General features: G+C 53.7%; 5 protein-coding genes across 5 annotated transcripts; 2 read left to right on the forward strand and 3 right to left on the reverse strand.

Moving 5' to 3' along the window:
• Positions 1–457: 457 nt before the first annotated feature.
• Positions 458–16,950, reverse strand: An05g01060 (uncharacterized protein; the record flags this gene model as incomplete). The annotated part of the gene is made up of 3 exons (XM_059747892.1): positions 458–7,429; positions 7,492–12,730; positions 12,893–16,950. 3 exons carry the CDS (start codon positions 16,948–16,950, stop codon positions 458–460), a joined length of 16,269 nt encoding a protein of 5,422 aa, XP_059600775.1.
• Positions 16,951–17,592: 642 nt separating this feature from the next.
• An05g01070 (uncharacterized protein) lies at positions 17,593–18,609 on the forward strand (the record flags this gene model as incomplete). The annotated part of the gene is made up of 2 exons (XM_001390646.3): positions 17,593–17,927; positions 17,982–18,609. 2 exons carry the CDS (start codon positions 17,593–17,595, stop codon positions 18,607–18,609), a joined length of 963 nt encoding a protein of 320 aa, XP_001390683.1.
• A 1,760-nt stretch (positions 18,610–20,369) lies between these two features.
• On the reverse strand, positions 20,370–21,388 carry An05g01080 (uncharacterized protein; the record flags this gene model as incomplete). Its single annotated transcript, XM_059747893.1, has 2 exons — positions 20,370–21,112; positions 21,169–21,388. The coding sequence occupies 2 exons, from the start codon at positions 21,386–21,388 to the stop codon at positions 20,370–20,372; spliced, it is 963 nt and encodes a 320-aa protein (XP_059600776.1).
• Positions 21,389–21,524: 136 nt separating this feature from the next.
• On the forward strand, positions 21,525–22,434 carry An05g01090 (uncharacterized protein; the record flags this gene model as incomplete). Its single annotated transcript, XM_059747894.1, has 3 exons — positions 21,525–21,619; positions 21,838–21,890; positions 22,250–22,434. 3 exons carry the CDS (start codon positions 21,525–21,527, stop codon positions 22,432–22,434), a joined length of 333 nt encoding a protein of 110 aa, XP_059600777.1.
• Positions 22,435–24,230: 1,796 nt separating this feature from the next.
• On the reverse strand, positions 24,231–25,520 carry An05g01100 (uncharacterized protein; the record flags this gene model as incomplete). Its single annotated transcript, XM_059747895.1, has 3 exons — positions 24,231–24,455; positions 24,555–25,378; positions 25,475–25,520. 3 exons carry the CDS (start codon positions 25,518–25,520, stop codon positions 24,231–24,233), a joined length of 1,095 nt encoding a protein of 364 aa, XP_059600778.1.
• Between the last annotated feature and the right edge of the window lie 282 nt (positions 25,521–25,802).

The raw sequence follows: 25,802 nt of genomic DNA on the forward strand, positions 1-25,802 counted from the left end.
TTTCTGTCGAGAATAAATTTGTGAAGAAGTCGATGTTCTTCCTGATTGTCTCCTTCCTTACTATGTGTCCCATATAACCCGAACCCCCCTTAAGAATAAACAGACCACAGGAACTCATATGTACATTCAGAGTATAGTTGGTTCTACGAAGGGAGGCAGGCAGGGTGGATACTCATGAGATAAGGGCATAGCTTTGAAATAGAACTCAGTTTCGATAAGTGATAGATAAGAGAATATAATAGACAATCAACGAGAGACACATATGATAAGCGACATAGTAGACAACAACGAGAGAACAGATATATATAGACACAAGGAAAAGTGGTACAGTAGTCAGTCTGTCAGGTGATGCTCATCAAGGATCGACCTTGTGCAACATCCAGATTTCTTCACACAAAAGGAAAAAACAGGTCCCGCCTGTTAACATCAACGAGTGAGCAATTCAAATTGCTATCCATCAACATCCATCAAGCATCTTCTTCACAGAAGCTTCAAACAAATCCTTCACATCTCCTGCCCTTTCATCCGTGAGCACATCAGACCAATAGCCAAGCTCTGCATCTACCTCAGTAACACCGTCTCCCCGACTATGGATCTGCACACCGATCGACACGTCCCACGCAGTGGGATCTTCTGCCGAACGCAGCTCAACCTCCAGTTCAGTCCGCTCCGTGGCCTTCTGACCCACTCGCGAGTCCATGTACTGTAGACTCATCAGAGAATTCCACGCTGGGGTCTGCCACACGTCTTCCATCTGGGCCAGTCCGTACTGATGCTCCAGCGACTCGAGGAAGTCATCTCGTGCTTGCCTCAACACGTCGCCAATCTCCTTGTTGCTGAGATCGATCCGACACAGAAGCATTTGGATGAGCGGACCGACGGTCTCTGCTGCGCCGGCGAACGGCGCATCTCTGTTGGCGGTCATGAAGGAGAAGAGAGTTTTGTCAGATCCCGTGAGGTGCTGTAACACCATTCCCCAGGCCGTCTGAAGGAACGCCGCCATTGTCACACCGTGCTGAACACAGAAGGCGGGGAGTCGGCTGGTGGTTTCCGAATCCAGGTTGATGGTCTTTGTTTTGTGGACCCGGGGTTGGGATAGTACAAGGGTGGAGGCATCGGTATGAGGAATAAGTGATGGCCCGGAGCTCCGCGCGAACTCTAGCCAGTATTCCTTGTCCTTAACTAGTGTCTCGCCTTGGCTCATCCCGTTCAGCCAGACAGAATAGCTACCGAATGACGGGGCTGGGGTGGCGGGAAGCTTGCCCTCATACGCCAGCATCAGGTCGCGGAGGATCAGAGCGACAGAAACGCCGTCGGTAAGGGTGTGGTCTGTTTCGGTTTTGAAGGCAATCTTTTGCACGCCATTGACTGTTGTACTGAACAAGGTGAGCTGATGGTGTGGCTTTCTGTTCGAGAGGCTGTAGTTGACCGATCGGTAGGCGTCCATGCGCGCCGTCATCTCCTCCTCACTGGCGCACTCGATCATGGGGACCTCGGGGTGCCAGTTCCGAATGATAACTTGATCGTAGGAGCCGGGTGAAGACATGCTGGGAAGGAAGACAGTTCGAAGTGCGGGATGGCGTTGTATAACCTGGTGCCATGCTTCGCGGATTCTATCCACGTCGACGACACCATTGAGTGCATGAGCTTGGTAAGTAAAATCCATTTCGTACAAGCGGCGGTTGGGGTGCTTTTCGCGCTCTGCGAGCATGTGACGCTGTACTGGGGCACAGGGGTAAATTCCTTCAATGCTGTCGAGGGTGATGCTTTGATCCTTGGGCTGGTGCTGCACGGGTGAGGGTTTGGGAGTTGGCGGAGTGAGCGGCAGGCTTTTCACCCCACTGAGAACCTCAATGGCAAGGCTAAGCGTGGACTTTGTCTTGGCTGCCCACTCAACGATTCTATCCTGGTGTTGCATGTGCTTGTTGTAGGCCATGGTAACGTGGGTTCTGCCGCCAACAACAAGGGCAACGATGTCGAAGAGAGACCAGCGGGGAAGCTTTTCATCTTGGACCAATTGGTCGAAGGTCGCGCCGTCTGGTAGTTCGGCATGCGAGAGAAGGGCGTTCTCACTTCCAACTTCAGAGGACCGGCCAAGGTAGTTGAACATGATCTCCATATCGAAATGAGAACCAAAGGCTTTGCGCCCTTTGTCGGAGAGATACCTGGAGCTGAAGTATGACATGCCGTTAGCCGGTAGCCGGCGGCGGAGATCCTTTACGGTCTGCACGGTCTTGATAATATCCAATTGCAGATCAGATACATGCAGTGGGCTCATAGTTGTAAACCAACCCACTGTGCCGGAAGGATCGACCTGGTTGTTCCATGACTCGCGACCATGGCCCTCAGAGAAGACTGGTGGTGCGGCACGGTCAGGGAAGACAGCCGCAAAGGAGTGGAGAAGAGAAGCCAGAATGATGTCGACAGGGGCGGCGTTTGAAGTCCCCTTGCTGACACTCATTAACTGGGTCGTTAGGGACTCATCGAGCCAAAAGTCAGTAACAACGGCGTCGCAGTATCTGTTCGACTTGTTGCCTCCCATTCCCCAATATTCAAAGTTGGCCACAGGCATGCTTGTGTTTGAGAAGGGTAGCAGGTCTCGTGGTTCAAGAGACTGCGCCATGTCCTTTTGAGATCGCAACCAACTCTGGAAAGAGAGCGGAGCTGGGCCGGCCAAGCTGCCAGTGGCAATGGCAAGCTCCAGATCGCCGAGCAGAACGTGCCACGAAACCACATCCACCACCAAATGATGAGCATGAACAAACATCAACTGTTTGCGCTCTGATCGAAGATTATATACGCGGGCAGCGAAGACTGGGCCCTTTTCGATGTCAAACACACCACCCATGTTCCTCAGTATTCTGGACACTTGATAACCATCTTCCACATCTTCGACGCTGAAATGGAATGAATTTGCTGAATCTTCAGCAAGGTACTGATACCACTGGCCGGCATCGTTTCGAGCGTATCGGGCGCGGAGCATCGAGTGCCGCCGAACAACCTGTGCGAGGGCCTGTCGCAATGTTTGAGGCGCCACGTCGCTGTTGACTTCCAGAAGAATGCTCTGGTCGAAATGACCAATGTTTGCGTCGGCAGCAGATCCCACCAGATCGAAGTACATCTGCTGGATTGGCGAGAGATCAAAGGACCCGTCCTGGACCTTCTTCACAGTTGGTTCGGTATATTCCGCCTTCGACGCAAGCTCGACGAGACTCTTGCTCCTGATAATGTCCAGCATGGAGACCGTAACCCCCTCAGCGCGAGACTTGCTACGCAACTGCATGGCAGCGACGGAGTCGCCACCAAGGGCCAGGAACGAAGAGTTGAGGTTGAGTGTCTCCGAGCTCAAGCCAAGGATCTTGCTGATGAGGTTGCACAGAATTTGCTCCACCGGGGTGGATGGGCGGCGAATTTCTTCTTCTTTCTTATCACTACCTCCATCGCGCAGCAACGAGGCATAGGTTTCCTGATCCATCTCTTCCATCCAAGCATCAACGGATTTCCGATCAACCTTGGAATTGGCGCTCAGCGGAACAGCCTCAACACCAATCCAAATTGTTGGTACCATGTAGCTTGGTAGGTTCTTTTGCAGCAACTCACGCACGGAGGCAAGTTCCTGTCCAACCTTAATACCATGGCAGTCTTCATCAAGCACAATAATTGTGTTTGCAACGGGGGAGTTGGTCGATGAGACATCATGGAGACTCAACATCGCCACCAGCTTGTCTTTGAGTGGTCCGTGCCGAGGGATACGCGCGACAGCCTGGCGCACTCTTTCGTGTCTTAACATGGCGTGTTCCACTTCGTCCAGCTCCATTCTTTGTCCGTGGAGCTTCACCTGATTGTCTTTACGACCGGAGAATAACATATATCCGTTGGCGTCGTAGCGTGCCAAATCTCCAGTTTTGTACATCCGGCGAGGTGAGGCACTCTTGTCCAGCTTCTTAGCCCAGACTGGATCCTCGATGTACGCAGCTGCTGTCTTTGCCTCGTCCTTCAGATAGCCACGCGAGACGAGCGGGCCCTCGACAACAATCTCACCCACGCAACCAAGGGGCACCAGCCTATTGTGGTTGTCTGGATCGCACAGCCACATTACACTACCCATTGGGTTTCCGAGGCCTTGTGCACTTGTTTGCCGAGTCGTGGGCGGGGTAGCCGATGCGTAGATGGTGGTTTCGGCTGGTCCCCAAATGATAACTAGGTTCAACTTATCGGACCAGGTTTGCACGTTGTCCTGAGTGGGTGCTTCACCACCGAGGACAAGGGTGCGCAGTGTTGGAACGGCCTCTGGGCGGAGAAGTTTGGCCACCGATGGGGTGACCGACATGAAGTTTGCCTTATATTTGGTGATGGCTCCAGAAAGCTCGTTCAACCTCTCCCACTCAGATGGCGTGCAGATGGTGGCTCCGCGTTGGAGGGAAATGAATATGTCACCGAGACCGATATCGAAAGTATAAGCCGAGAACTGGAACACCCTGGTGCCAGGGTTGACCTTGAATTGAGCACCATGTGCCTGGGCGCTCATGCGCAGATTGCCGTGTTCGACCACAATTCCCTTCGGCCGACCCGTGCTTCCTGAAGTGAAGCAAACATAGACTGCGTTGGAGGGCTTGACCTTGGGCAGTTCCACGTAGTCAACATCGGGCAGCCGATCCAAATACTCTCGGTCAATTGGGATGGTTGTGACAGCCGCATCATCAAAGATGCCAGTGTGTTGCGGCGAGACCAATACAAACTCGGCTCCGATCGTTTTCAAGATCTCCTTTCTGCGGTTCGCCGGGTGAGTAGGCCCAAGATGCACAACGACGCCTCCGGCTTTGATGATAGCTATGGTAGACACGATCGCCCAGGTGGACTTGTCAAAGCAGAGTGGAACCATGACTTCGAGTCCAACACCCTTTAGAACAAGTGCCTTGGCTAACTTTGTCGCGTAGTGCTCTAGCTGGGCGTAGGTCATTTCGCCATCCCAGCCTGAGAGGGCGAGGTTCTGGGGATGAAGTCGGCATTGCTCGGCAATGGCCTCGTGAACTGCCTTGCCGTCGATGGAACCCACAGGCCATCTAGCATTCCAGGCCTCGATTTGGGTAAAGTCACTTGGGCCGAAGAGGTCGAGCTCACCAACCTTTCTAGCCTCGAGCCCATCAGATGCCATACGGTAGAGCTGGTCGACGACGTGTTCGAACTGCTTGCAGATCCAATCCATCTGGTGTGTGGGAATGACCGTCGGGTCATGTCGTGCCAAAACGTTGACAGTCTCCCCGCTCTGAGCCAGATGGCACTCGAAGACAATAGGATAGGACCAGAAACCGTCCAGCAGCTCAGGCATTTCTATCTCAGTGATGAAGCCACTCTGGTTGGAATCCTCTCCGAACTCGAACAAAGTGGTGAAGTCGAGCGCGGGTTGGACGTCTTTGCCCAGCTGTCGAAGTGTTTGCACACCGGCATGCTGGTGCGGGATCATGCTGACAGATTGCTCTTGAACCCGCTGGAGGAAGTTGACGATGGTCTCGTCGTCATTGATCTGGATGCGAACCGGTACCGTCGTAACAGTTGGGCCGACAACTTCCACGATGCCAGGGACAGCGCAGTCGCGACCTGATTGGGCTGCACCAAAGGTGATATCATTGGACCCGGCATGCCTGGAACTCACGATAGCCCATGCTGCTCGGAGCAAGGTTGACTTGAGTATTCCAGTGGGTTGATGCTCGGGCGCTGGTAGACGGATGGTGTGAGAGACGTTGGCGCTGTTCTTGGCCTCGTATGTTTTGGAGGGCAACTTGGGGAAATGTGCGGGTGTACCACTGAGCTGACCTTTCCAGAAATTGTCCGACTCGGATTGATCAACTTGAGAGAGATGCCGAATGAAGACATTATATCCTGGACCCACCTGGTATTGCTCACCCGCGTAGAACTTTTCCACAGCCCCAAGCAGTACCGTGGCACTCCAGCCATCATAAAGAGCGTGATGGAGGGCCAAGACAAATTTGCGTGCCTCGACGTCGATCGCAAAGGAGCACAGACGGCCTCCGTACTCAATGACGGGAAGGCTAAAGGATGTCTCATCGGTGATGGTCTGCCATGCTAGCTTTTCCTTGAGCACGACCTGGAGAGACTCGGAGGCACGACCGAGGATAATGCGCGTCCGCAAGATCGGGAAGACGTCGGCGGCCTTTTGCCATGCTTCCTTGAAGCGATCAATGTCGAGATCAGCTGGCAAGTCGAAGATTCTTGTCGAGATGTAGGAGCCCTGCTTCCGAGTGGAGACTGCCATGAGACCTTCCTGCAGTGCCGAACAGAGATAAATGTCTTCGATGTCGCTCGCATCGACATTGCATTGGCGAACGGCCTCCTGAATAGCGTCGTCAACGATCTCTGGCTGGAGCAGCGAGAAAGGCGCAATGGTTGCGTCTTGGCTTTGCACACTGCTCTCCCAGAGCTCGGCCATTTGGTACAGCCGCGGCATGCGGAACAAGTCGCTCACTGCCAGCGCTTTGCCAGCGCGACGAGCCGCGGCCGCAAGTCGCATGGCTTGAATTGAATCACCTCCTCTGTGGAAGAAATTATCGCTGGCCGAGATTGACTCCTCTGGGAAGATTCCGAGGACTTCAGACCACAATGCTCGGAGCCGCTTCTCAGCTTCGCTAGTGCATGCGCGACCTCCGTTGGTGTTTGATGAATCGGCTTCATCGTCGAGAGTGTACTGTTGTCTTTGCTCGGACGACAAAGATGCACCGAGTGTTCTGAGCGCCTTGCGGTTCTTCTTTCCCGTCTGTGTCACAGGCATGGATCGTAGAGGAATAAAGAAAGAGGGGACCATGTGAGGAGGAATGGTGTCCAATAAGTGGTTCTTGAGGGCGACGAGCTGGTCTCGAACGACGTCCATGCTTTCGACATCCCCAGATGCACCAGTCGACTCAGAGGATGCATTGAGTCTTAGGAAGGCCGCCAGAGCCACGCGGTCTTTGTTCCCATTCAAGAAGACCTTTTCGACAACGACAGCGTCTGCATCAATGCCGTGGGCCACGATGTTTTGTTCCACCTCGCTCAGTTCAATGCGCTGTCCACGGACCTTGACTTGGCTATCCTTACGGCCGACATAGAGGATATTGCCGTCTGCATCATACTTTACCAAGTCACCTGTCTTATAGATGCGCATGGCTTGGATGCCTAGAGTCCGCGCAAATGCTGGGTTCTCGATGTAAGCAGCAGCGGTCTGTTCGGGATTGGCTTTATAACCTCGTGTGACGATTGGGCCTTCCACACAGAGTTCACCCACGCACCCAATCGCCACCAAACGATTGTGGTCATTTGCTTCGGTGATCCATGTCCGGCAGCCAAGTCCACGACCGATGTTGTTCGGAGATGAAGTCCCTGGCTGCAGATGCGAGACACTGGTCCAGATACTGCACTCTGAGGGTCCATATGACTGTTATGGGTTAGCACTGAGGTCAAATGAAACCGAAATAGAGAGATGTAGAGAAAACGCACATTGAGTAGTGTCACACGAGATGCCCAGCGGTCACATAGGCCTTGACTGATGGCTTCACCGCCCAAAGCCAGATGCTTCAAGCCTGGCATCTGCTCCGGATCGAGCGTCTCTGCAGTTGTTGGAACGTGGAAGGACCAGTTTACTCTGTACTTGTTAACTGCGCCAGCGAGGTCGCTAAGTCGCTCGGTCTCGGACGGCACACACACACAGCCACCCCGCATCAAGGTGGTAAAAACCTCCGAGTTGGACACGTCAAAGACATGAGAGGCGAATTGTAGTGTGCGAGTATCCGGTCCCATTTGTACATGAGGTCCTTCATAGTGCTGCATGGAACACAAACCACGATGTTCAATGATTGCGCCCTTGGGCTTACCGGTACTGCCGGAGGTGAAAACGATCAGTGCTGCATTGGATGGTTGCACTGCGGAGGTGACGCGATGGGTTGTTGTTTGCTTGGGTAGATATTCGAAACTGGCATCGTCGATTGGCAGAACCTTGGGCGCCATGCCAGAGAACTTATCTGCATGATGGGGTGAGCACAGTACCAGGGGTGCTTGGACATCCTGGAGGATATCCTGCATGCGAGCGGCTGGGTATGCCGGACTCAAGGCCGTGTAGCAACCGCCAGCCTTCAGGATGGATAGCATAGAGACGACATTCCATTTGGACTTGTCAAAGCAAAGAGCGACCGTCACTTCTGGGCCGACGCCGAGGTTCTGAAGATGGGCTGCGAGGCGTTCGGTCACCCCATCCAATTCCCCGAAGGTGTAACTTCCGTCCCAGGCACACACGGCCTCAGCGTCTGGACGCTCCTTCGCTCGCTCTGCGACAAGTTGATGCACGCACCCTTGAACCGTTTCAGGTAGATCACCATTCCATGACATGATCTCACTGATGTCGTCGGGGCTAAGCACTTGGATATCACGAATGCACGTCTCCGGTTGACTGGTCAGTTGCTGGACCACATGATTGTATTGGCTAAGCAGTCTCTGCATATCGCGGTCAGAGATCAAGGTGTGATCATAGCGAGCTTCCACGACGATTGCTCCATCACTGTGGTCATAGTTGCGAATGACCAAGGCATCGGTGTAAAAGCCCTCTGGAAGATCGGCGGATACAATTTCCATGCCGTCAAGGGCCTCACTGACGTCGCTGATGCTAGGCTCCACCGCAAAACGATGTCCCATATTGTCCACAGCCGCACGGGCCAGCTCATTGAGACGACGAATATTCTGCAGACCGGTGTGTTCAAACGGCATCATTGTAATGGCCTGTTGGTGGAGGGCGTCAAGATACTGAGCTACCGTTGTATCGCTATCCAACGGGACGGTCATACGGAACGGGGCGGTTGTCATCGTGGGCCCGTTCATGGTAGAGATACCTGCAACCGGGGCGTTTCGGCCAGAAAGGGTCACGCCGAACAGGACGTCCGAGCTGTCCTGGTGTCGAGCCACGACGAGACCCCATGCGGCGCGCAGATAGTTCGTCACTGAGATCTTGGTACCAGCCGGGCGATTCAGCTGGAATTGTAGGCGACAAGCACGATGAGGGACAACCTGGTGGCCTTGTGGCCTGGGTGGAAATTGGGGCGGTGCCTCGCCGTCAGCAGGGAACTGCTTCTGCCAGTACTCCCTGGCAGAGCTGTCTCGATCCTGATCCTGCAAGAAGCGGATGAATCCCTTGAAGGAGACCGGCTTGGAGACCACGGAACCCTCGTGTGCCATCGCGTGGGCAATCTGTTCGAATGTGATGTCCATGCTGAAGCCGTCGCAAAGTGCATGGTGTCCTGACCACACAATGTAACGTTCTCCGTTCTCCTCTACCATGGCGAGACGGATGAGCGCACTTCCATACGTCACCGGAGCGTTCAAATCCTCCTCGAGATACGCGGCCAGATTGTCGCGCTTGATCCAGTCAACCGGGACATTCAGTACCGCCTGGAGGAGTCCGGCGCCACTGACGCTCACAAAGCGCGTTCGGAAAATAGGTTCGGCGGAGACAACGGCATCGAACGCACGGCGGAATCTGGACACGTCGTAATTTGGGTCTGTGAGGCGCAGGATGCGCTGATCCTTGTACGCTCCGGTTTGTCGCATCGAAAGAGCGACCAGACCCTCCTGTAGTGGGGTGGATGGGTACATATCAACGATGGCATCAGGCCTGACACCACACTGTGTTGCCGCTTCGGCGCGAATCGTCTGCAGTGATGACGTGGATGACAGTGGGACAAGGTCAAATGCTTTCTCATCTGTCTCCTGTTCTCCAGATTCATCGCCCATTCGTACAACTTGAGCCATGTCGGACAAGACGGGATTCGCGAAGATGTCCGCGAAAGTCAAGGACATGCCTGCCACTCGTGCAGCGCCTGCAAGCCGCATGGCCACAACTGAGTCGCCTCCAAGTTGGAAGAAGTCATCAGAAGCGCCCACCTTCTCCAAGGGCAAGTTCAGGACTTTACTCCAGGCGGCTTGAAGCTTCTGCTCACGGGGTGTCGTCGGGGCTTTCTTCGCGGTCTCACCCTGCAGCATGTAACGAGAAACGTCGGCCTCGGAAAGACCAGCGATTATCTCCCGCAGGACATTACGAGCCAGCTTGCCGTTCGCGGTTCGTGGAATCTGCGTGATTGGGACGAACATGGCCGGGACCATGTATTGAGGTAGGCTTGACTTGAGGGCTCGCTGCAGGTCGGAGAACAGGCGGGCGAGCCTCTCAGTCATGGGAATGGACAAAGTGTCCAGGGGCTTCGCAGGCGCCTCGTCGAGAAACTGAACGAATGCTACCAAAGTTCGGTCCTGGATTTGGGCCTTTGGAAGCATCACAGCATCAACGGAAACCAGACTCGATTGATCAAGCTGGGCGAGCTGGGCCTGAACTTCGTACTTGATGTGGTCAAGCTCAACGCGCTGGCCGTGAATCTTGATCTGGCTATCACGGCGGCCGATGATGGTCAGACTGCCGTCACGGTTGAAGCGACACAGATCGCCGGTTCGGTAGAATCGCCGGTTCTGGTCCGGACTCATACTCTTCGCCCATCGGGGGTTCTGGACAAAGGCTGCTGCTGTCTGTTCTGGGTTGTTCAGGTAGTGACGCGCGAGCAGCGGACCCTCAAGAAGGAGCTCTCCCACGGCACCCAGAGGCATCAGCTTGTGGTAGTCGGTGGGATCCGCGATCCATGCGTGGCAACCAAAGGCCTGACCGATGTTTGCTGGGCTGCCACTCGGGCTCAGACGGGTGGGAGTACAAGTGACGGCGACAGATGACTCGGCCGGGCCATAACTGTTGTAAAGCTCGACTGCTGGCGCCCAGATCTCCACGTTCTCCCGGGTAAGGGGCTCGCCAGCGCTAAACAGCCATCGGAGCTGGGGGACCTGCTCCGGGCGCATGAGACTAATAACAGTGCTGGTCAAGTGGGCGTGGTTAGCGCGAAGGCGGTTCAATGCTCCAGGGATATCGTTGACACGGTCCTCATCTGACGGCACGCAAACGCAGCCACCGCGCTGGAGGGTGGTGAAAATGTCCTGATTCGATGTATCAAAGGTGTAACTGGCGAACTGGAAGACGCGAGCCTCTGGACCGATACGAACCGCCGGACCCATGAGATCTGACAGGGTCGCCATCGAGGCATGTTCCACCACTACAGCCTTGGGCCGACCGGTCGTACCAGACGTGAAAACGACGCAAGCCGCATTGTTTGGCTGGATGTAGCCGCATGCCGGGCCAGACTTTGAAGGGAGCTTAGCAACGAACTCTGGCGTGATCTCCACAATGCTCAAGTTGTCGCACCCTTCGAACAAGTCCCGATTCTGCGGTGCCACACACACCACCTTGGCTCCGGCTTCTTGGACCAAACCCTCCAGTCGCTTTTTTGGATGGGTCGGATCCAGCCCGACGAAGGCACCACCGGCTTTCAGAATCGCAAGGCACGTCACGATGGTCCAACCCGACTTCGGGAAACAGTGTGGCACAACGGCCTCGGGACCTACCCCTAAGGTACGCAGGTAGTGAGCGAGGCGGTTGGATACCTCATCGAGCTGGCTGTATGTCCACTCGCCATCCCAAGCACACACCGCCGGAGCGTGAGGCTGCACGCGGGCGAGCTTCTCGAAATTCGTGAAGATCAATCGGTTTGCCCGTGGCAGTTGGTGGGTGTTGAAGGACAACAGTTGATCCGTATGGGCGACGCCCACAAGTTCAACCTCGCTGATAGGGGTATCCGGGCGGGTTATAATTGCTTGAACGGCATTTCCGAGCGCACTCGCAATATTGCCTGCTTGCTTGGCCGTCAAGTGATCGGTCCAGTGACGGAGTGAAGCACGCGCCGTGTTAGAGCCGTTGAGCTGCACGTCTAGGACGATGGCGTACTCATCGGGTTCGTGATCCCCGATGTTCTTGAAGATGAGTGACGAATCAGCTGGGCTGTCAACATCACGGTTTACTGCAATGATGGTATTGAAGAGTGGACTGCCTCCTGTCTGGAGTGCGTGCTGGATGTTGGAGAGACCAACGTGCTGGTGAGGCAGGGCGTTGACGTAGTCTTCGGCAACAATGTGCACTGCGTCCAGCAATGTAGTAACGGTGGCAGTCTTATCACCTTCGTTCTCCTTCTCCTCGGTTGCAAAAGACAGACGGCTCACCAGCATAGTGAGGAAAGCACCGACTCCTTCTTGGATGCCTGGGAGGGGAGCGTCGCGTCCTGCTGAGAGGTAACCGAAGCAGACTTGCTCGGGCGACTCGGCATAAGCCCGGAGTACCAGTGCCCAGGCAGCCTGAAACACATTGGCAGGGGTGACGGAGGCCCTCCGGCAGAAGTCGAGAAGCGCCTCATTTGAGACGCCCTCCTCTTTCAGGGGAACTGACACCACGTTCAACTGTCTCTCACCTTGGTTCTCTGTCTCTAGGCTGGCCAGCCTGGGAACCATGGTCGCACTCTGACCCCTGAGGTAATCTGCCCAAAAGTCGATTGATGATTCCAGAGGCGTCTCGCGGATGTGGGAGATGTAGTGGCGGAACGGCATTGCAGGCTCCAATTGCGCCGCATGCCCATCATACGCCTGCAGTAGATCACGGACAATCACAGCCGCAGAGACGCCATCCACGATGACATGGTTCATCTCTAGTTTGATGACAACGTGACTGGCTCCTGCAATGCGGCAGATAGACAACCGATGCGCAGGCTCGGGTCCTCTGATCGAGATGGGGTCTTGGTTGGCAAGGACGGACGCGAAATCTTCGTCAGGGCTATTGCAGTCCACGATGGAGATGCTAGGCTGGGTACGGGCCAGCACGACCTGGTTGAACTGTGCCTCACTGTCGGAGCTTTCAACGAAGATTGTCCGGAGAGACGTGTGTCGCTGCACGACCTCTGTCCACGACTTCACAAGTCGCTCAACAGACACCGACTCCCTGGGATCGCGTGGCCTCAGTTCCGCGATATGGTAGACATCATACATGTCATCCGCGGACCGGTGCTGGCTAAGCAACAGGTCCTGCTGCATGGGTGAGCATGGATAAATGTCTTCGATCAACGAAGACTCAGGCCCAGGAATAAGGCCGATCTGGGGCAGTTGTTCGTTGATGAGCTTGTCCAGGGTGTTGTAGCTGATTCCGTGCAATAACGGGAAGTCTGATGGGGTGTATTCAACCGGGGCGTTGACCATCTTGACAACAAGGGAAGCAAGCGTTTCCTGCGCGGTCGCAATCCACGCCTTGACCTGGTTCTCTTGAACAACCTTCTTGTTAAAAGAGAAGGCAAGCTGAATATTCTCATCGATGACTTCCGCCACAATGGAGATGTTGCTAACCAAAGGAGCTGCTCCGGGCGCAGGGAGAAAGACGGGACGCGGTTTGATTTGCACAAGGCTGCGAGGACCGTCAATAATGTTCGACAGATCACGGTAGCGAAACGAGATCTCCGGGTTCTGAATACTGCTTGGCTCCATTGTCGTTTTCCGGGCGTCCTTGATCCCCTTCAACATGCGCACTTGCGCGTCGTTGGTGCTCATATCGGCCGTGTCGAGATTCAATGCACGCAGAGTCTCGAATCGACCAACGGTTTGCGAGAGGTCAATGCCAAAATCTTCAGACGCGCGTCCACGCTCATCCTCCCACAAAGCAAGTGTAGGTAGGGTCTCCCGGCCGCCAAATGTTTGCCTAAATGAAAGCATCAGACTTGCCATCATGAAGTCGACGACGTGAGTCCGCAGTGGCTTGTGTACTTCCTCGCTCAAGAGCAGGGTAGTTGTTGCCTGGTCAAGCTCCACTGCCTGGTAGTCCATGTCAACCTCCGATGCTAGCAGAATGCGTGGCGCGACTGCAATCTCGTCACCCGTTGTCTCTCTCTCGACGCTGACCCAGTTCTGGAAAGAGACTGGCTCCTGGGCCTCTTCGCCCAGAAGAGGCCCATCTGGGAGACTCAAGCAGGTCTGGAGCTGCCGGATGATGATGCTCCAGGAGGCACCGTCGACCACAGCACTGTGGGCTCTCAAGACCAATAGTTGCTTTTCCGCTCCTGTAACTAGACCAGCGGAGAAAATTGGCCCAGAGAGGGACACGGCGTCTGCTGTGGCTGCGATGGTGGTGATATCTTCAGGACGTTCTATGCGGTGATGCTGAAAGCTGTAAGAACCCTCGATCTCAGAGGTGACCGTCTGTCTGAGAGACAGGGCGCCATTTCCTTCTGATTCACCAAAGCGCGCCCGCAACATGGAGTGGCGGGTGACAATGGCTTCCAACGCAGCCTTGACACGAGCGGCCGAAACAGTGCTATCCAGTTTCAGAAGAATGCTCTGCGTGAGATGGTTTGCCGCTCTCCCGTCACCCAGACAGAACTGCTGAGCCCGCGAAAGTGGAAATGAGACATCCAAAAGATCTGGCTTTGTTTTCATCCCAGGGGTCTTCTCCACACGGGCAGCCAGGTCCTTGATGCATTTACTCTTCATCATGTCCGGGACTGTCACATTCAACCCGGCACGCTGGCATTGTGAGATCACACGCATGGCAGCGAGACTGTCGCCACCAAGCGCAATGAAAGATTTGTCCAGCGGCAAACCGTGAGCGGGAGTGTTCAAGGCATGAGCAAAGATGTCGCGAAGGGTTCGTTCAACCTCGGACAGATGGGCGTCAGACTTCTCATCCGAAGAGCCGTTTTCTGACACGTCAGTACCGAGCAAACCCAAAAGGTGATTGTACAGGCCCTCATCCATATCCAACAACCAGTTAAAGACCCGCTTGCGATCGAGCTTGGCCGACACCAATAGCGGCCATGCCTCGATCACGATCCAGACGGCGGGAACCATGTATTCCGGCACACATTCGCGCAGGTGGTTCCGAACGGCATCGGCCTGATCCTTAACATCTGGCCTCTCATCTTCAAACAGCACGTTGATGGGCGCATCAGATCGACCAGATTTGGAGTCCTGAGCGAAGTCTTTGAGACATACAACGGCGACAATTTTCTCCTTACACCGCCCAGTCTTGGGGAGGAACGCCGCAGCATGTTTGATGTGGGGGTGGCGAGCGATGTTGTGCTCAATTTCGCCCAACTCCACACGTAATCCACGAAGTTTGACTTGGGTATCTTTGCGCCCAAGGATCTGGATGGTGCCGTCAAGGTTGAACCGGGCCAAGTCGCCGGTCTTGTAGAAGCGCATGGATGCGCTTTCACTTGAGACGGTCGCGTCTGATGGTGTCAGCGACCAGCCTTCGGTCCAGGTCGGGTTCTCAATGAAGGAGGCGGCCGTCTTTTCCGCATCATTCAAATATCCCCGTGCGAGAATGGGGCCGGAGATCAATAGCTCGCCGACGGCGCCAAGGGGGACGAGCCGGTCGTGATTTTCGGCATCCACGATCCAGCAAAGGCCGCCAACGGCGCGGCCGATATTTGATGGATCACTCGTCGGTTTTAGATGTGGATCGCCCGCCGCGGCGACGGAACACTCGGATGGACCGTATCCGTTGATTAGTTGCAAGTGTGGTGCCCATGTCTCGATGTCGACTTTGCTGAGTGGCTCACCACCTAGGGCGAGCGTCTTGAGGTTGGGAACCATCTCAGGTCGCAGCAGCTTGACTAGCGACGGCGTCAAGAAGGCCCATGTGATGTCGAATTTGTCGAAGATGGGCTGGAGACCCTGGGCCATGCTCGCCATGTCTGGGGTGCATACACATGCACCCGAGATAAGGGAAGTCATGATCTCCAACATGCTCACATCGAAACTGTACGAGGCGAGCTGCAAGACACGACTACCGCGGGAGAGATTGGATAGAGAGGCGTGTACAAGGGCACCTGAGATGAATGCCTTGTGCGGGATGAGGCAGCCTTTCGGCTTACCTGTGCTTCCTGAAGTAAAAATAAGGTAGAGGAGGTTGTTAGGGGTAACGCCGGACTCGAGGATATGATCCTCGACCGGCAGGGAGGCGGCAAATTGCTCGTCTAAGACGATGGTTCGCACGCCCATTTCGTTTTCCCATGTTTCGGCCTGGCTTTTCGAGCTCAGTACCCACTTACCTTCGATCTGATCCATGATATCTTGCCTGCGGCTGACTGGGTTAGCTGGGTCAATAAACACAATAGCACCACCTGCTTTGATCACACCCAACAGGGCGGCGATGGCCCAGCGGCTCTTCTCAAAGCACAGGGGTACAATGGATTCCGGTCGGATGCCCTCTTCTCGGGCTAGCCAGACTGCGATGCGATCGGAAATATCGTCCAGCTCGCCATACGTGAAGCGGCCGTCCCAGGCGTCCACAGCGAGCATGTCCGGTTCCTCCTGCGCGCGCTGGCGGAAGAGGAAATGGACGCATGATTCGACCGTCTCCGGCAGCTGGACGCTATTCCAGGTCCAAAGCTTTGCCTTATCGTAGTTACTGACTAGATCGATGGCATCTAGGCGGTCGTGTCGCCGGTCGGGGTCATTGATCAAATTAAGAACGTGCGCAAAAGCAGCCGCGAGGTGATCGGCTCGTTCTTGGTCGATGGTAGATGGCGCAAAACGCACCACAAATTCGAGCTTGCCAAATGGCAGAGGAATAGCCACGAGCTCGATTAGTGCGCCCGTAGCATCCAGATGGCTGGGAGAGGAGGAGTTGAGATAGGTCTTGTTGGAGGTGAGGGTCGTAATCGATTGCAGGAATGGCGAGGTAGCGGCCTCATTTCGTGAGGGGGCCAAAGGGACCTGGTCGGAGGCCAGCTCCTTTGTCGCTTGGGGTGTTTGTTGGATGAAGTCGGAGATTGTTGTTGCGCCGTCGAGCTGTGCGTTGCATACTTGGTAGGTGGATTCAAGATCGTCGGCCTCTCCCGATGTAGTGGCGGTGATGAAGCGAGTGTCTTCCTGTCCGGTATACTGCCAGACCACGATGCTCCAGGCAGCGTTGATCAGAGCGGCAATCTCGGTGTCGGGGTTCTCGCGATGGGAGACGCCGACGTTCTCGACAAGGGTAGTAGAAGTGGCTTGAGTAAACATGGTGATAGAGATTATGGGTCTAGGCGTTAGGGCAAAAAGCGGTCGGTCGATTAACGATAGTAGGATTCAGGCAGCAACAATATGGCAGCAATAGAGTGAAAGATGTATGGAAAAATCTAAAGTTAGGATACTTGAAGCTACTCCGCCTCTGGGTTATATCGTAGCCTAGGGCTCTATACTCGACTCCAGCTGTATTCACACCACGTGGGGCTTAGCAGTAAGGCTTATTATCATTGTTTAATCAGGCTAGTCTCCGGCCCCCGCAGTGAAGGGACTGAGGCTGTGGCTTACTATTTGTTATGAATTCCGATGCCTATTTTTGAATTTCGATGCCTGTTTTCTTTGTTGGGGTTTAGACGCGCAAGAGTGGCTGTGGTAACACATCCCTGTCGCAGGATTGCTTACTATACAGTTTCAGACTATATAGTAAGCAGTTACGGCCCCAGCACCAGATCAACCTCTCACACTGTTTTCAGACTCCTCTGTCCACTGTTTCTTACTCTTAATTCTTACTTCTTACTTCTATTAAGCTTATCTGGTTGTCTTTTAGCTCACTTTTCTTCCTTCCTGCTCTCTTTCTCCCCCCATCTCCACAACGAATTTTCTTTTCCCTTCTCATATCCACAGACCCCATTGCCCACCATGACGAACTGCACTACCGATTGGAGCAATGTCACGCTCGCTACTTTCAACCAGACTCTACTCAATGATACCTCATTGTGTACGAAATGCACCTGTCCTCTCGTCCTGGACGGCGAGCAGCTGTCATGGGTGCGATACTACCCGAATCTGGCGGGCAACGTCCTCTACGCAGTCCTCTTCGGCCTCTTTCTCGTGCTGCAGCTCTTCTTCGGCATCTCGCGCAAGACCCGGGGATACATGATTGGCATGACACTTGGTTTGATTCTTGAAGTCTTGGGCTACGTCGGACGGATTCTCCTCCGCTACTCGATGTTCGAATTCTCATGGTTCCTGATGTGAGTTTCCCTCTAAAATAAAACCTAAGGTGTGAAAATTAACAACCATGACAGGTATCTCGTTCCTCTCACCATCGCCCCGGCCTTCATCTCCGCAGCCATCTATCTGACCCTATCGCGGATCATCACGATCTATGGCGCCGAGCACGCTCGCTTCCGCCCCCAGGTCTACACCTACATCTTCATCACCTTCGACATCATCGCCCTTCTTCTGCAAGCCGTGGGCGGCGCCGTCGCCTCCGTCGCTGACGCCTACTCATCCATGCAGGACCAGGGTGTGCACGTCATGGTCGGCGGCCTTGCGTGGCAGGTGGTGTCGCTGTTCATCTTCTCGTGCCTGGGTCTGGACTTCTATCTGCGCGTGAGCCGGGCTAGCCGCAAAGGAGTCCCTCTCAACCCGGCGTTCGATTCGCTGCGCGCACAGCGGTCCTTCGAGCCGTGGTTCATTGTTTCCCTGTCTCTGGCCGTCTTGTTTATCTTTGTGCGGAGCGTGTTCCGGTGTGCTGAGCTACAGGGTGGATTTGGCGGCAAGTTGGCCAATGAGGAGATTACGTTCATGGTGCTGGAGGGAGCGATGATGGTGCTGGCTTGTGGGTTGTTGACTTTGTTCCACCCCGGGTTGATTTTGGGGGCTAGGGAGTGGGCGTTGGCTAAGTGGAGTCGCGGCGGTAAGGGTGTCTAGATTAGATTCATTTTCTTTGGAGAATGAGGCTGAGTGCAGGGGATTGAGGGGTGATGTGACTGGGGTGATGTGACTGGGGTGATGTGTATGAGGTGGTTACGTGGAAGAGTTTGTTTGCTTGCTTGCTTTCTTTCCTTACGGGTATTAGGCTTAGGCTTGGCTGGTCTTGGCTTCGGGTTCTTTGTTTTTTGCTCTTCAGCCTTGCGGGTTGTTTGTGGGCAGGGGATGAGTGAATGACAGCTCAGACGCGAGTGTTATCAAGGGCTAGACCCGCTCATCGGAAGAGATACCTTTTTATTTTGCCTGTATTCACTAATAGACTGGACATTTCATGGAAAATTGCTTTGAGACATATTCTGATAATGAGATAAGAAATGATTAACATCTCTTGGACGAACTGCTTCGGATAATTAGAGGTCGATCACGTATCGGAGAGTAGAAATTCAACGGAATGAAAGTGTTAGGTAAGATAGCTTGGGGACGGGATCTCCTGTCAGCAATCTGACACCAGCTAATGCACGGTCCAAGCCGCTCCGGGCATAAAAGAACGTCGATCAACGCATCTATACGAGTTGTTGGCAATCAATCGACCTAGCTTCCAAGGTATCCAAGCCCTTAGCAAAGGCTCGGACCTTCTCTGAGGCTCTTTTCCAACATGTTTGCCCAGCACGCCTGCTTCGCCCGCTTGAAAGAGCGCTGAAATTAGATTTTCTTCCGTTCTGTGTGGGAATACGAATGACAAGACCGCCCCCATGTTACAAGTAGTCCAATCCCCGCAGCAGACGGGTGATTTCCATATCTTAACGGATGCTAACGTGTGGGCGGGTGGTACCGTTGGCCCGTAAATTTTTGGGGGTGGTAAGGCTGACCGTCGGGTGTTGATTGACTTGGAGGCTGAGGCGCCTCCTTTGTTCCGCCCGACGGAATGTTGATCTTCGAACGTGGTCAACACATTAACTTCTCTGGATATGTTGCTGCTTAACTATTATTATTGCTTTGTTTAATGGCGTCAGTATGTAGTACTTGGAATTTAGATGAATAGAGGCAGTCCTTGTCACTAAATTTATTAGAAGTACTGCTTTGCTGTGAGTTGTTGATGCCTGGGGTAGTTATTAGGGCAACGCGTACAATATATATATTCTCCGTCACACTGTCGCCTTCAACATTCCCCCATACAACGGCGAACTTTCAGTCCCAGAATTATCAGTAGTCTCAGACTTGAACATAGCAATAACACGAGAACTGAATTGGCTGACCTTACATAATTACTCTAGATCAAGCAAACAACTTTGCTGTGCGGAGAGCGAGATAATGTGAGGGTCCGTGCACTTGTACTAGGCGGTGTAAACTATTAGTCGTATACTATTATTAACTAACGTTCACTAGTTAATCTTGGAAGTGACAAGTAACCGCCAATCAGAATTGAACTTCATTGTTGGAACCAAGCCAGCCGCAGTTGGGTATTTGTAGTCTAATCAATCAGATCTGCCGCTAGAAATCAAACCGGAGGACGCCTTCGCCAATTGACCCCAAAGATGACACCAAGACAAGTGATGTGTACAAAGAACACAAAAGAAAGGAAAAGAAATATAGACATATGGAATCATAGCGATCAGTGGGGAACTTGGCGGTCGGCCGGTTCCTGTCACAGCCCAGGAATTCGGCCCCTTCTTGAGGTAACCAACCAAGCCCCTCTGCAATAATTGGTTCGGGTTTTGTGTTTTCGTTCGGATTTTAATGCACGCGTCCATGTAGATACGTCATAGCCCCGCGTCGGCACCATGTTCAATGAGCAGTTTCATCATGTCTGTCCTTCCAGTGATGACAGCTCGTTGGAGCGGCGTGTAGCCCGCCCGGTCACGGACATTCACCGAGATGGGGTAGGTCATGAGCAACAATTGAAGAGTGTCAATTGTGCCGCGCGAAATGGCGATGTGGATCAAGGGTTCGTCCGCCTCGGGATCACGGCTGGACAAGGAACACCCTGAGGCGATCCGTTGATGTGTGTCGGAGATGGTGCTCGGCACGGAGCGCAGCATGGGGTCGACGTTGGGCGGCGACGGCGGAAAAGGATAGTAGACATCAGACTCCAGCCATCGCATCGCGTTCTGGGCGCTCGCTGTTGCGGCCATCGCCGAAGGTGACACGGAGGTCGGCATGCTCGTGACAGCCGCTGTAACGTCTTTCGTTTTATCGAAGCAGTTGCTGAAGTCGTGGTCCAGGTCCGTCGGCCAGCTCAGTCCATTGCCTAGCATCTCCTGGTCTGGGGATGGGAAATATGTGCTCGGAGCTTCGCGGGGTCCAGGAGAGACACTGCTAGTACTGACTTGCGACGAGGCTCGCGTGGGACGGTCGTCCACGTCGCTGGTACTCGCGCTCGCGCTGATGCTGCCGCTGTTGCTGTCGTTGGGGGTGGAGCTGTTGCTGTTGATGGCTTCTTGAAGGTTTTTGACTTGACTTTTGAGGAGCTCGACCTCTTTGGTGCGGTCGCGCATGTTTCGGCCTTGTAGACAGCGTCAGCGATGCTATTCGCGAACCACGAGTAGAGGATGTACTCACGGTATGCCCGTTGTGCTAGACGGTTCTGAATTCTCCTCCGCTCTGCGGCATCCGGGAGATCCTCCCAGCTCTCGCCTGGCTTCATCAAGTCGGTGTATGAATTATGTTTGGGACGTCCAGACGGCCGTCGAGTGTCAACGACGACGGGCAAAGTAGTAGTCCCGTTTGACCCTACCAGAGGGTGTTGCTGTTGCTGTTGCTGCTGCTGTATTTGATTCATTTTTTCCTCCTAGTTGTCTATCCAGACCTGATATGAATGAAAGAATTGGATGTAGATATACATACTGAAGAGAGGTACAGACGGTAGGTACCCGGCCCACTTTTAAACTTTGTCCTGCCCCGGAATCCCAGACCACATGGCGATTTTCAAAACTAGCCAAGACGGGCGGCGGCATGGCACGCCTCCAAGTCACCCCGGCAAGGCTGGCTTGTGGTTGGGGGCTTCAGTCTGGTAGGACCACGTTACGGAAAAAGCCCTGCACTGATCCCACCCTCACTCGCTTGCGTGCGAGACAAACCGTCGTGTCACAGCCCCCTCCCCTTTATTTTACCATTTTTCATTACCGAACCACTTGTCCCCCGCACTTCCTCCACCCAAAGTCAACGGCAGGAAATCCGTATTACCACTCTAAATCTGACACGAAGTTTCACCGTGGCTTGAGTTAGGAGGACCAAGCAAACCGGGATCTTCGTCAGCAATGCAATATCGCAGTTCGAAACAGGTGTTAGTTCAAACCTTGCAACGCTAACCCATGATTGATGCGATCTAAGCCATGTTCTACCGTCGTCTGGTTTGTTTCAGAATAGGTTTTCGCCCCAAAAAGGTTGGAAATCCTTTGGGTGGGATGGAACATATCAATAACGTTTTTGGGGCGATAAGTGCGATGACAACATTTACTACTACTCTGATTACTACTCAAATGACGATACTTCCCCGGGCATAATCCAAGCATCCTATGGTGATGGGTTGCGTTCCTGATCTTTGTTAGTATTACTATTAGAGTCGTTCCTCAGATCTTCTTTGCTTATTGTGTGAGACGTTCCACCCACGTGGCTTCCTTCTCTTGTCGCATATGTGCAGGGATCAGACAACGTGGCTGTGGAATACGGGGATCGTATTGGGTGTCGTGTTGCATCTTGGATGGATTTGCTTCAGCTGGAAAGGAAAGTCTATACACACAGTTGGATGGCTGGGCAAGTTTGGGGGCCACGATGTTTGATGGGCAATTAGAGTGGTTGGTGCTTCAGCTGGGAATGATGCCATGAAGGACGCGTGATGCGTAAACACTACCGTACTGACATCTTCTTGAACATGGTTTCACTGGAGACCAGCAGAATGTAAAGGAAGGGGATAGACTACATCTTGTGATATCATACTGACGGCTTAGACCTGCATACTTCCCTGCGTACTAAATACAAGATAAGAAGAAAAAAGCAATAGCAACATGGTGTACAGAACTGCTGAACCCCGCACCCTGTATTCTCTTCACAAAAGCAAAAAAGGTGTTCCTTTCCCTTGTAACCCATCGCCATGTGGCGCCATGTGCCTAGAGCATGCATTCTCCGATGAACGCCATCGCAGACCCAATCACCTCCTCCACACGGTCTGCAGGCCAGATTTCTTCATCCTTCGGGTGGATCTCGGTCTTCATGCTAGTACTCCCAATCTTACTTCCCGTTCGCACAAGCGAATCCTCCTCTTTCTCCTTCTCAACACCGCTAGCAAAGATACCCCAATTAGAATGACTAAAGTCATCACACTTCTCCTCATCATCATAATCACCACCAATTAACAACCCCGCCCGCTTGAACACCTCCACAGGAGGCACCGTCACTCGTCCAGCCTTAACCACATACCGACTCACCAGCACAGCCAACACCCCCTTGCGAAGCTTCTCATCCCTTAGCACCGCTGCGGGCCCTCCACCAAGTAGATCCACCTCCATCATGCCCCTGTACTCATCTCCCCGCAAGAAATACGTAACCGTCCACAACGACCGCTGATCCCACGCCAGGATCCGAGATGTAACGCGATACCGCTGAAAGGGGCGGATCTCGCGCAAGAACCGCGCCTGCACGGCAGCCAGCATGGGCATTCCGCCGGTTGCTGCCAAGGCTGGCCCCAGGAGACGACTGAGGAGGCGGGCGCGGCTGAGGTCCGCATCTGTGAAGAAAGTGCTGTTGCTTTTGTGTAGGTTCAGGTCGATTTCCGGCAGGGGGCAGTGGGTTTGAGTTGTGTGGGGGCGGAAAAGGCTGGGTAGGGCTGGATAGAAGAGCTTTGGGTTGCTGATTGGTTGCGGGGATACGAGCTCTTTGGGTCGTGGAGCGTTGCGCGAGAGGCGGGGTTGCAGGATTCGGTAGAGGGATGGGAGGAGTTGGAGAGAGTATGTGAGTGGGAGGGATTTGGCGTTGGTTAGGAGGAGGAGGACGGGGACTGCAAAGAGGAAGAGAAGCATGGTGATTGCGTAGAGTTGCTCGTGTGGCTGGACTTGCGATGGGCCGGGATGGTATGAGGTAACATGAATGAATGAATTTAGAGACTGAGTTTGGAGGGATGAATATGTAGGTTGGACTGGTTAAGTTGTGAAAATTCTAGAGAGTTGACTACTGGGGTGATTACTACGCTGGTGGTAGTCAGCGAGTTAGTAGGCGTTCTCAGGGCTTATTCACGATTTCTGACGGGAACTGTTTACTGGGTGGTGAGTAAGAACTAAGAAGTGGGAATGATGAAGGACGAAGGCGGACGATGTGAAAGATGCTAATTTTGGATTATAATCTGCAGCTAGTGGTAAGCGATGAAACAATGCAAGACAAACACGAACCAACACTGGATGCTTATCGGGAAAAACGCCATGTGCTTGGAACTCTCTGATCATGTCGATCCCCCGTGGAGACGGTTTGGTCGATGTTGGTGTTTCATCGTCTGCCCATCTGGTAAATTATAAACAGCTTACTGTCGATCTCTATATCCAAGCCATGTTCAACCAACATCTTGTTGTTTATAATTAACTTTACATAATCTTTACTAACAATTTCTATGTCTAACCCTTAATCTGATACACTCAAAATCCCGTCACCTCGAAACACCAGTCCTCACTGTCTGGCTGCTGTCCCTTCTGGATGCCGCGCATGATGCGGGCGAGATCAAGCAGCTTTCCCTCCCCGGTCGCCTTGAAGGCATACTTTTCGCCTGTTGACAGTCGATCGATGGAAGCAACCGGTACCGCGGCGGCGGCAGTGCCAACGGCAATGACTTCATCCAACTCGCCCAGTGAGGAGAATGGGAGCTGATGTGAGATCTGTCAGCCCACCGGATCCACAGAGAAAAGAAAAAAAAAAAAAAAAAAAAAAAAAATTAAACTCAAGACAAACTTGAAGAAACTTACAGGCGCCTTGTCCACCTTCCAGCCCTCTCTCTTGGCAAGGAACTCGAGACTCGAGCCGGTGACGCTCTCGATCGCGTTCTCTGACTCCGGCACGACCAGCACATCCTGCCCATCCACGACCTTGTGACCCAGGAATCCACTCGTGGCAAATTCCTCCACGAGGGAATGGGTCTCACTGTCGAGGTGTAGCGTGATATGATAACCCATCTTCATCGCCTTCCCCGCATGGCGCCACACCGGGGCGTAATTCCCTCCGACCTTAAACCGACCCATCCCCCTGGGCGCCGCCCGATCAAACTCTTCGCATACCAAGCCCTTGATCCCCTGCATCCCATGGTACGCCCGCGCCGGGTGGCAGTAGACCGCGAAAATGGTCTCCTCACACGGACCCAAGGGTAAGCCATCCGACGCGCCGAACAAGACTGGCCGGATGTACAAGAACCCCTCCGCGTCGACGGGGGGTACATACTCAGCGTTGGCAGCCACCGCGAGGCGGATGCACTCGAGAAAGAGATGCTCCGGGACCTGTGGCAGACAGACAGCGGCAGCAGAGCGGGCCATGCGCGCGGCGTGGAAGGTGGGTCGGAAGACAGCGATAGACTCTTCTTCCTGCAGGGAGTCACGACGGCGGTGGCGGCGGCGCACAGCCTTCAGTCCCTCGTAGCATTGTTGGCCGTAGTTGAGGCCCGGGCAAAGGCCGGAGATGGAGATCTGGTTTCCTGTCACCAGTGACGGGGAGGTCCAGGATTGGGTGGATTGGTGGAAGCGGAGCTCAACGTGGCCGTTGACAGGAAGATGTTTAGTCATGTCCAAGTTGGCCCAGTCTAAGATGTTTGTCATTAGTCTAGGGATTTTGATTGCGTGCATATTGGAGGCTGTGGTTGGAGGAGGGGAATGTGGGGGATTCTCTTAGTGCTCACCAAGGCCCGCTTTGGGCGCGGGAGGGAATGGCGAAAGGGATCCCATTGTTTCTGGTTGGGTGTATTAAATTGGGAGGGTGTGAGATTGGTAAAGTTAATTTGGGAGAAGGATGATGATGAATATTGGATCCTGTTTCCCGTTCTTCTTTTCTTATATATTTAAGATCCTTTAGAAACGTCTTAGTCGGGTAGAAGTCATCAATCTTGGGGGATGTAGGATGATGTTGGGTTACTGTGGCCGTAGTAAGCAAGCACCCAGTAAAGCTGCCGGTGGCTGTGGGTACAAGCAGTCAAATCCTTCATCAAGGTTTCATGATGATTGCACGTG

This window comes from Aspergillus niger (genome assembly GCF_000002855.4).
Source record: "Aspergillus niger supercontig An05".
NCBI classification, from domain to species: domain Eukaryota; kingdom Fungi; phylum Ascomycota; class Eurotiomycetes; order Eurotiales; family Aspergillaceae; genus Aspergillus; species Aspergillus niger.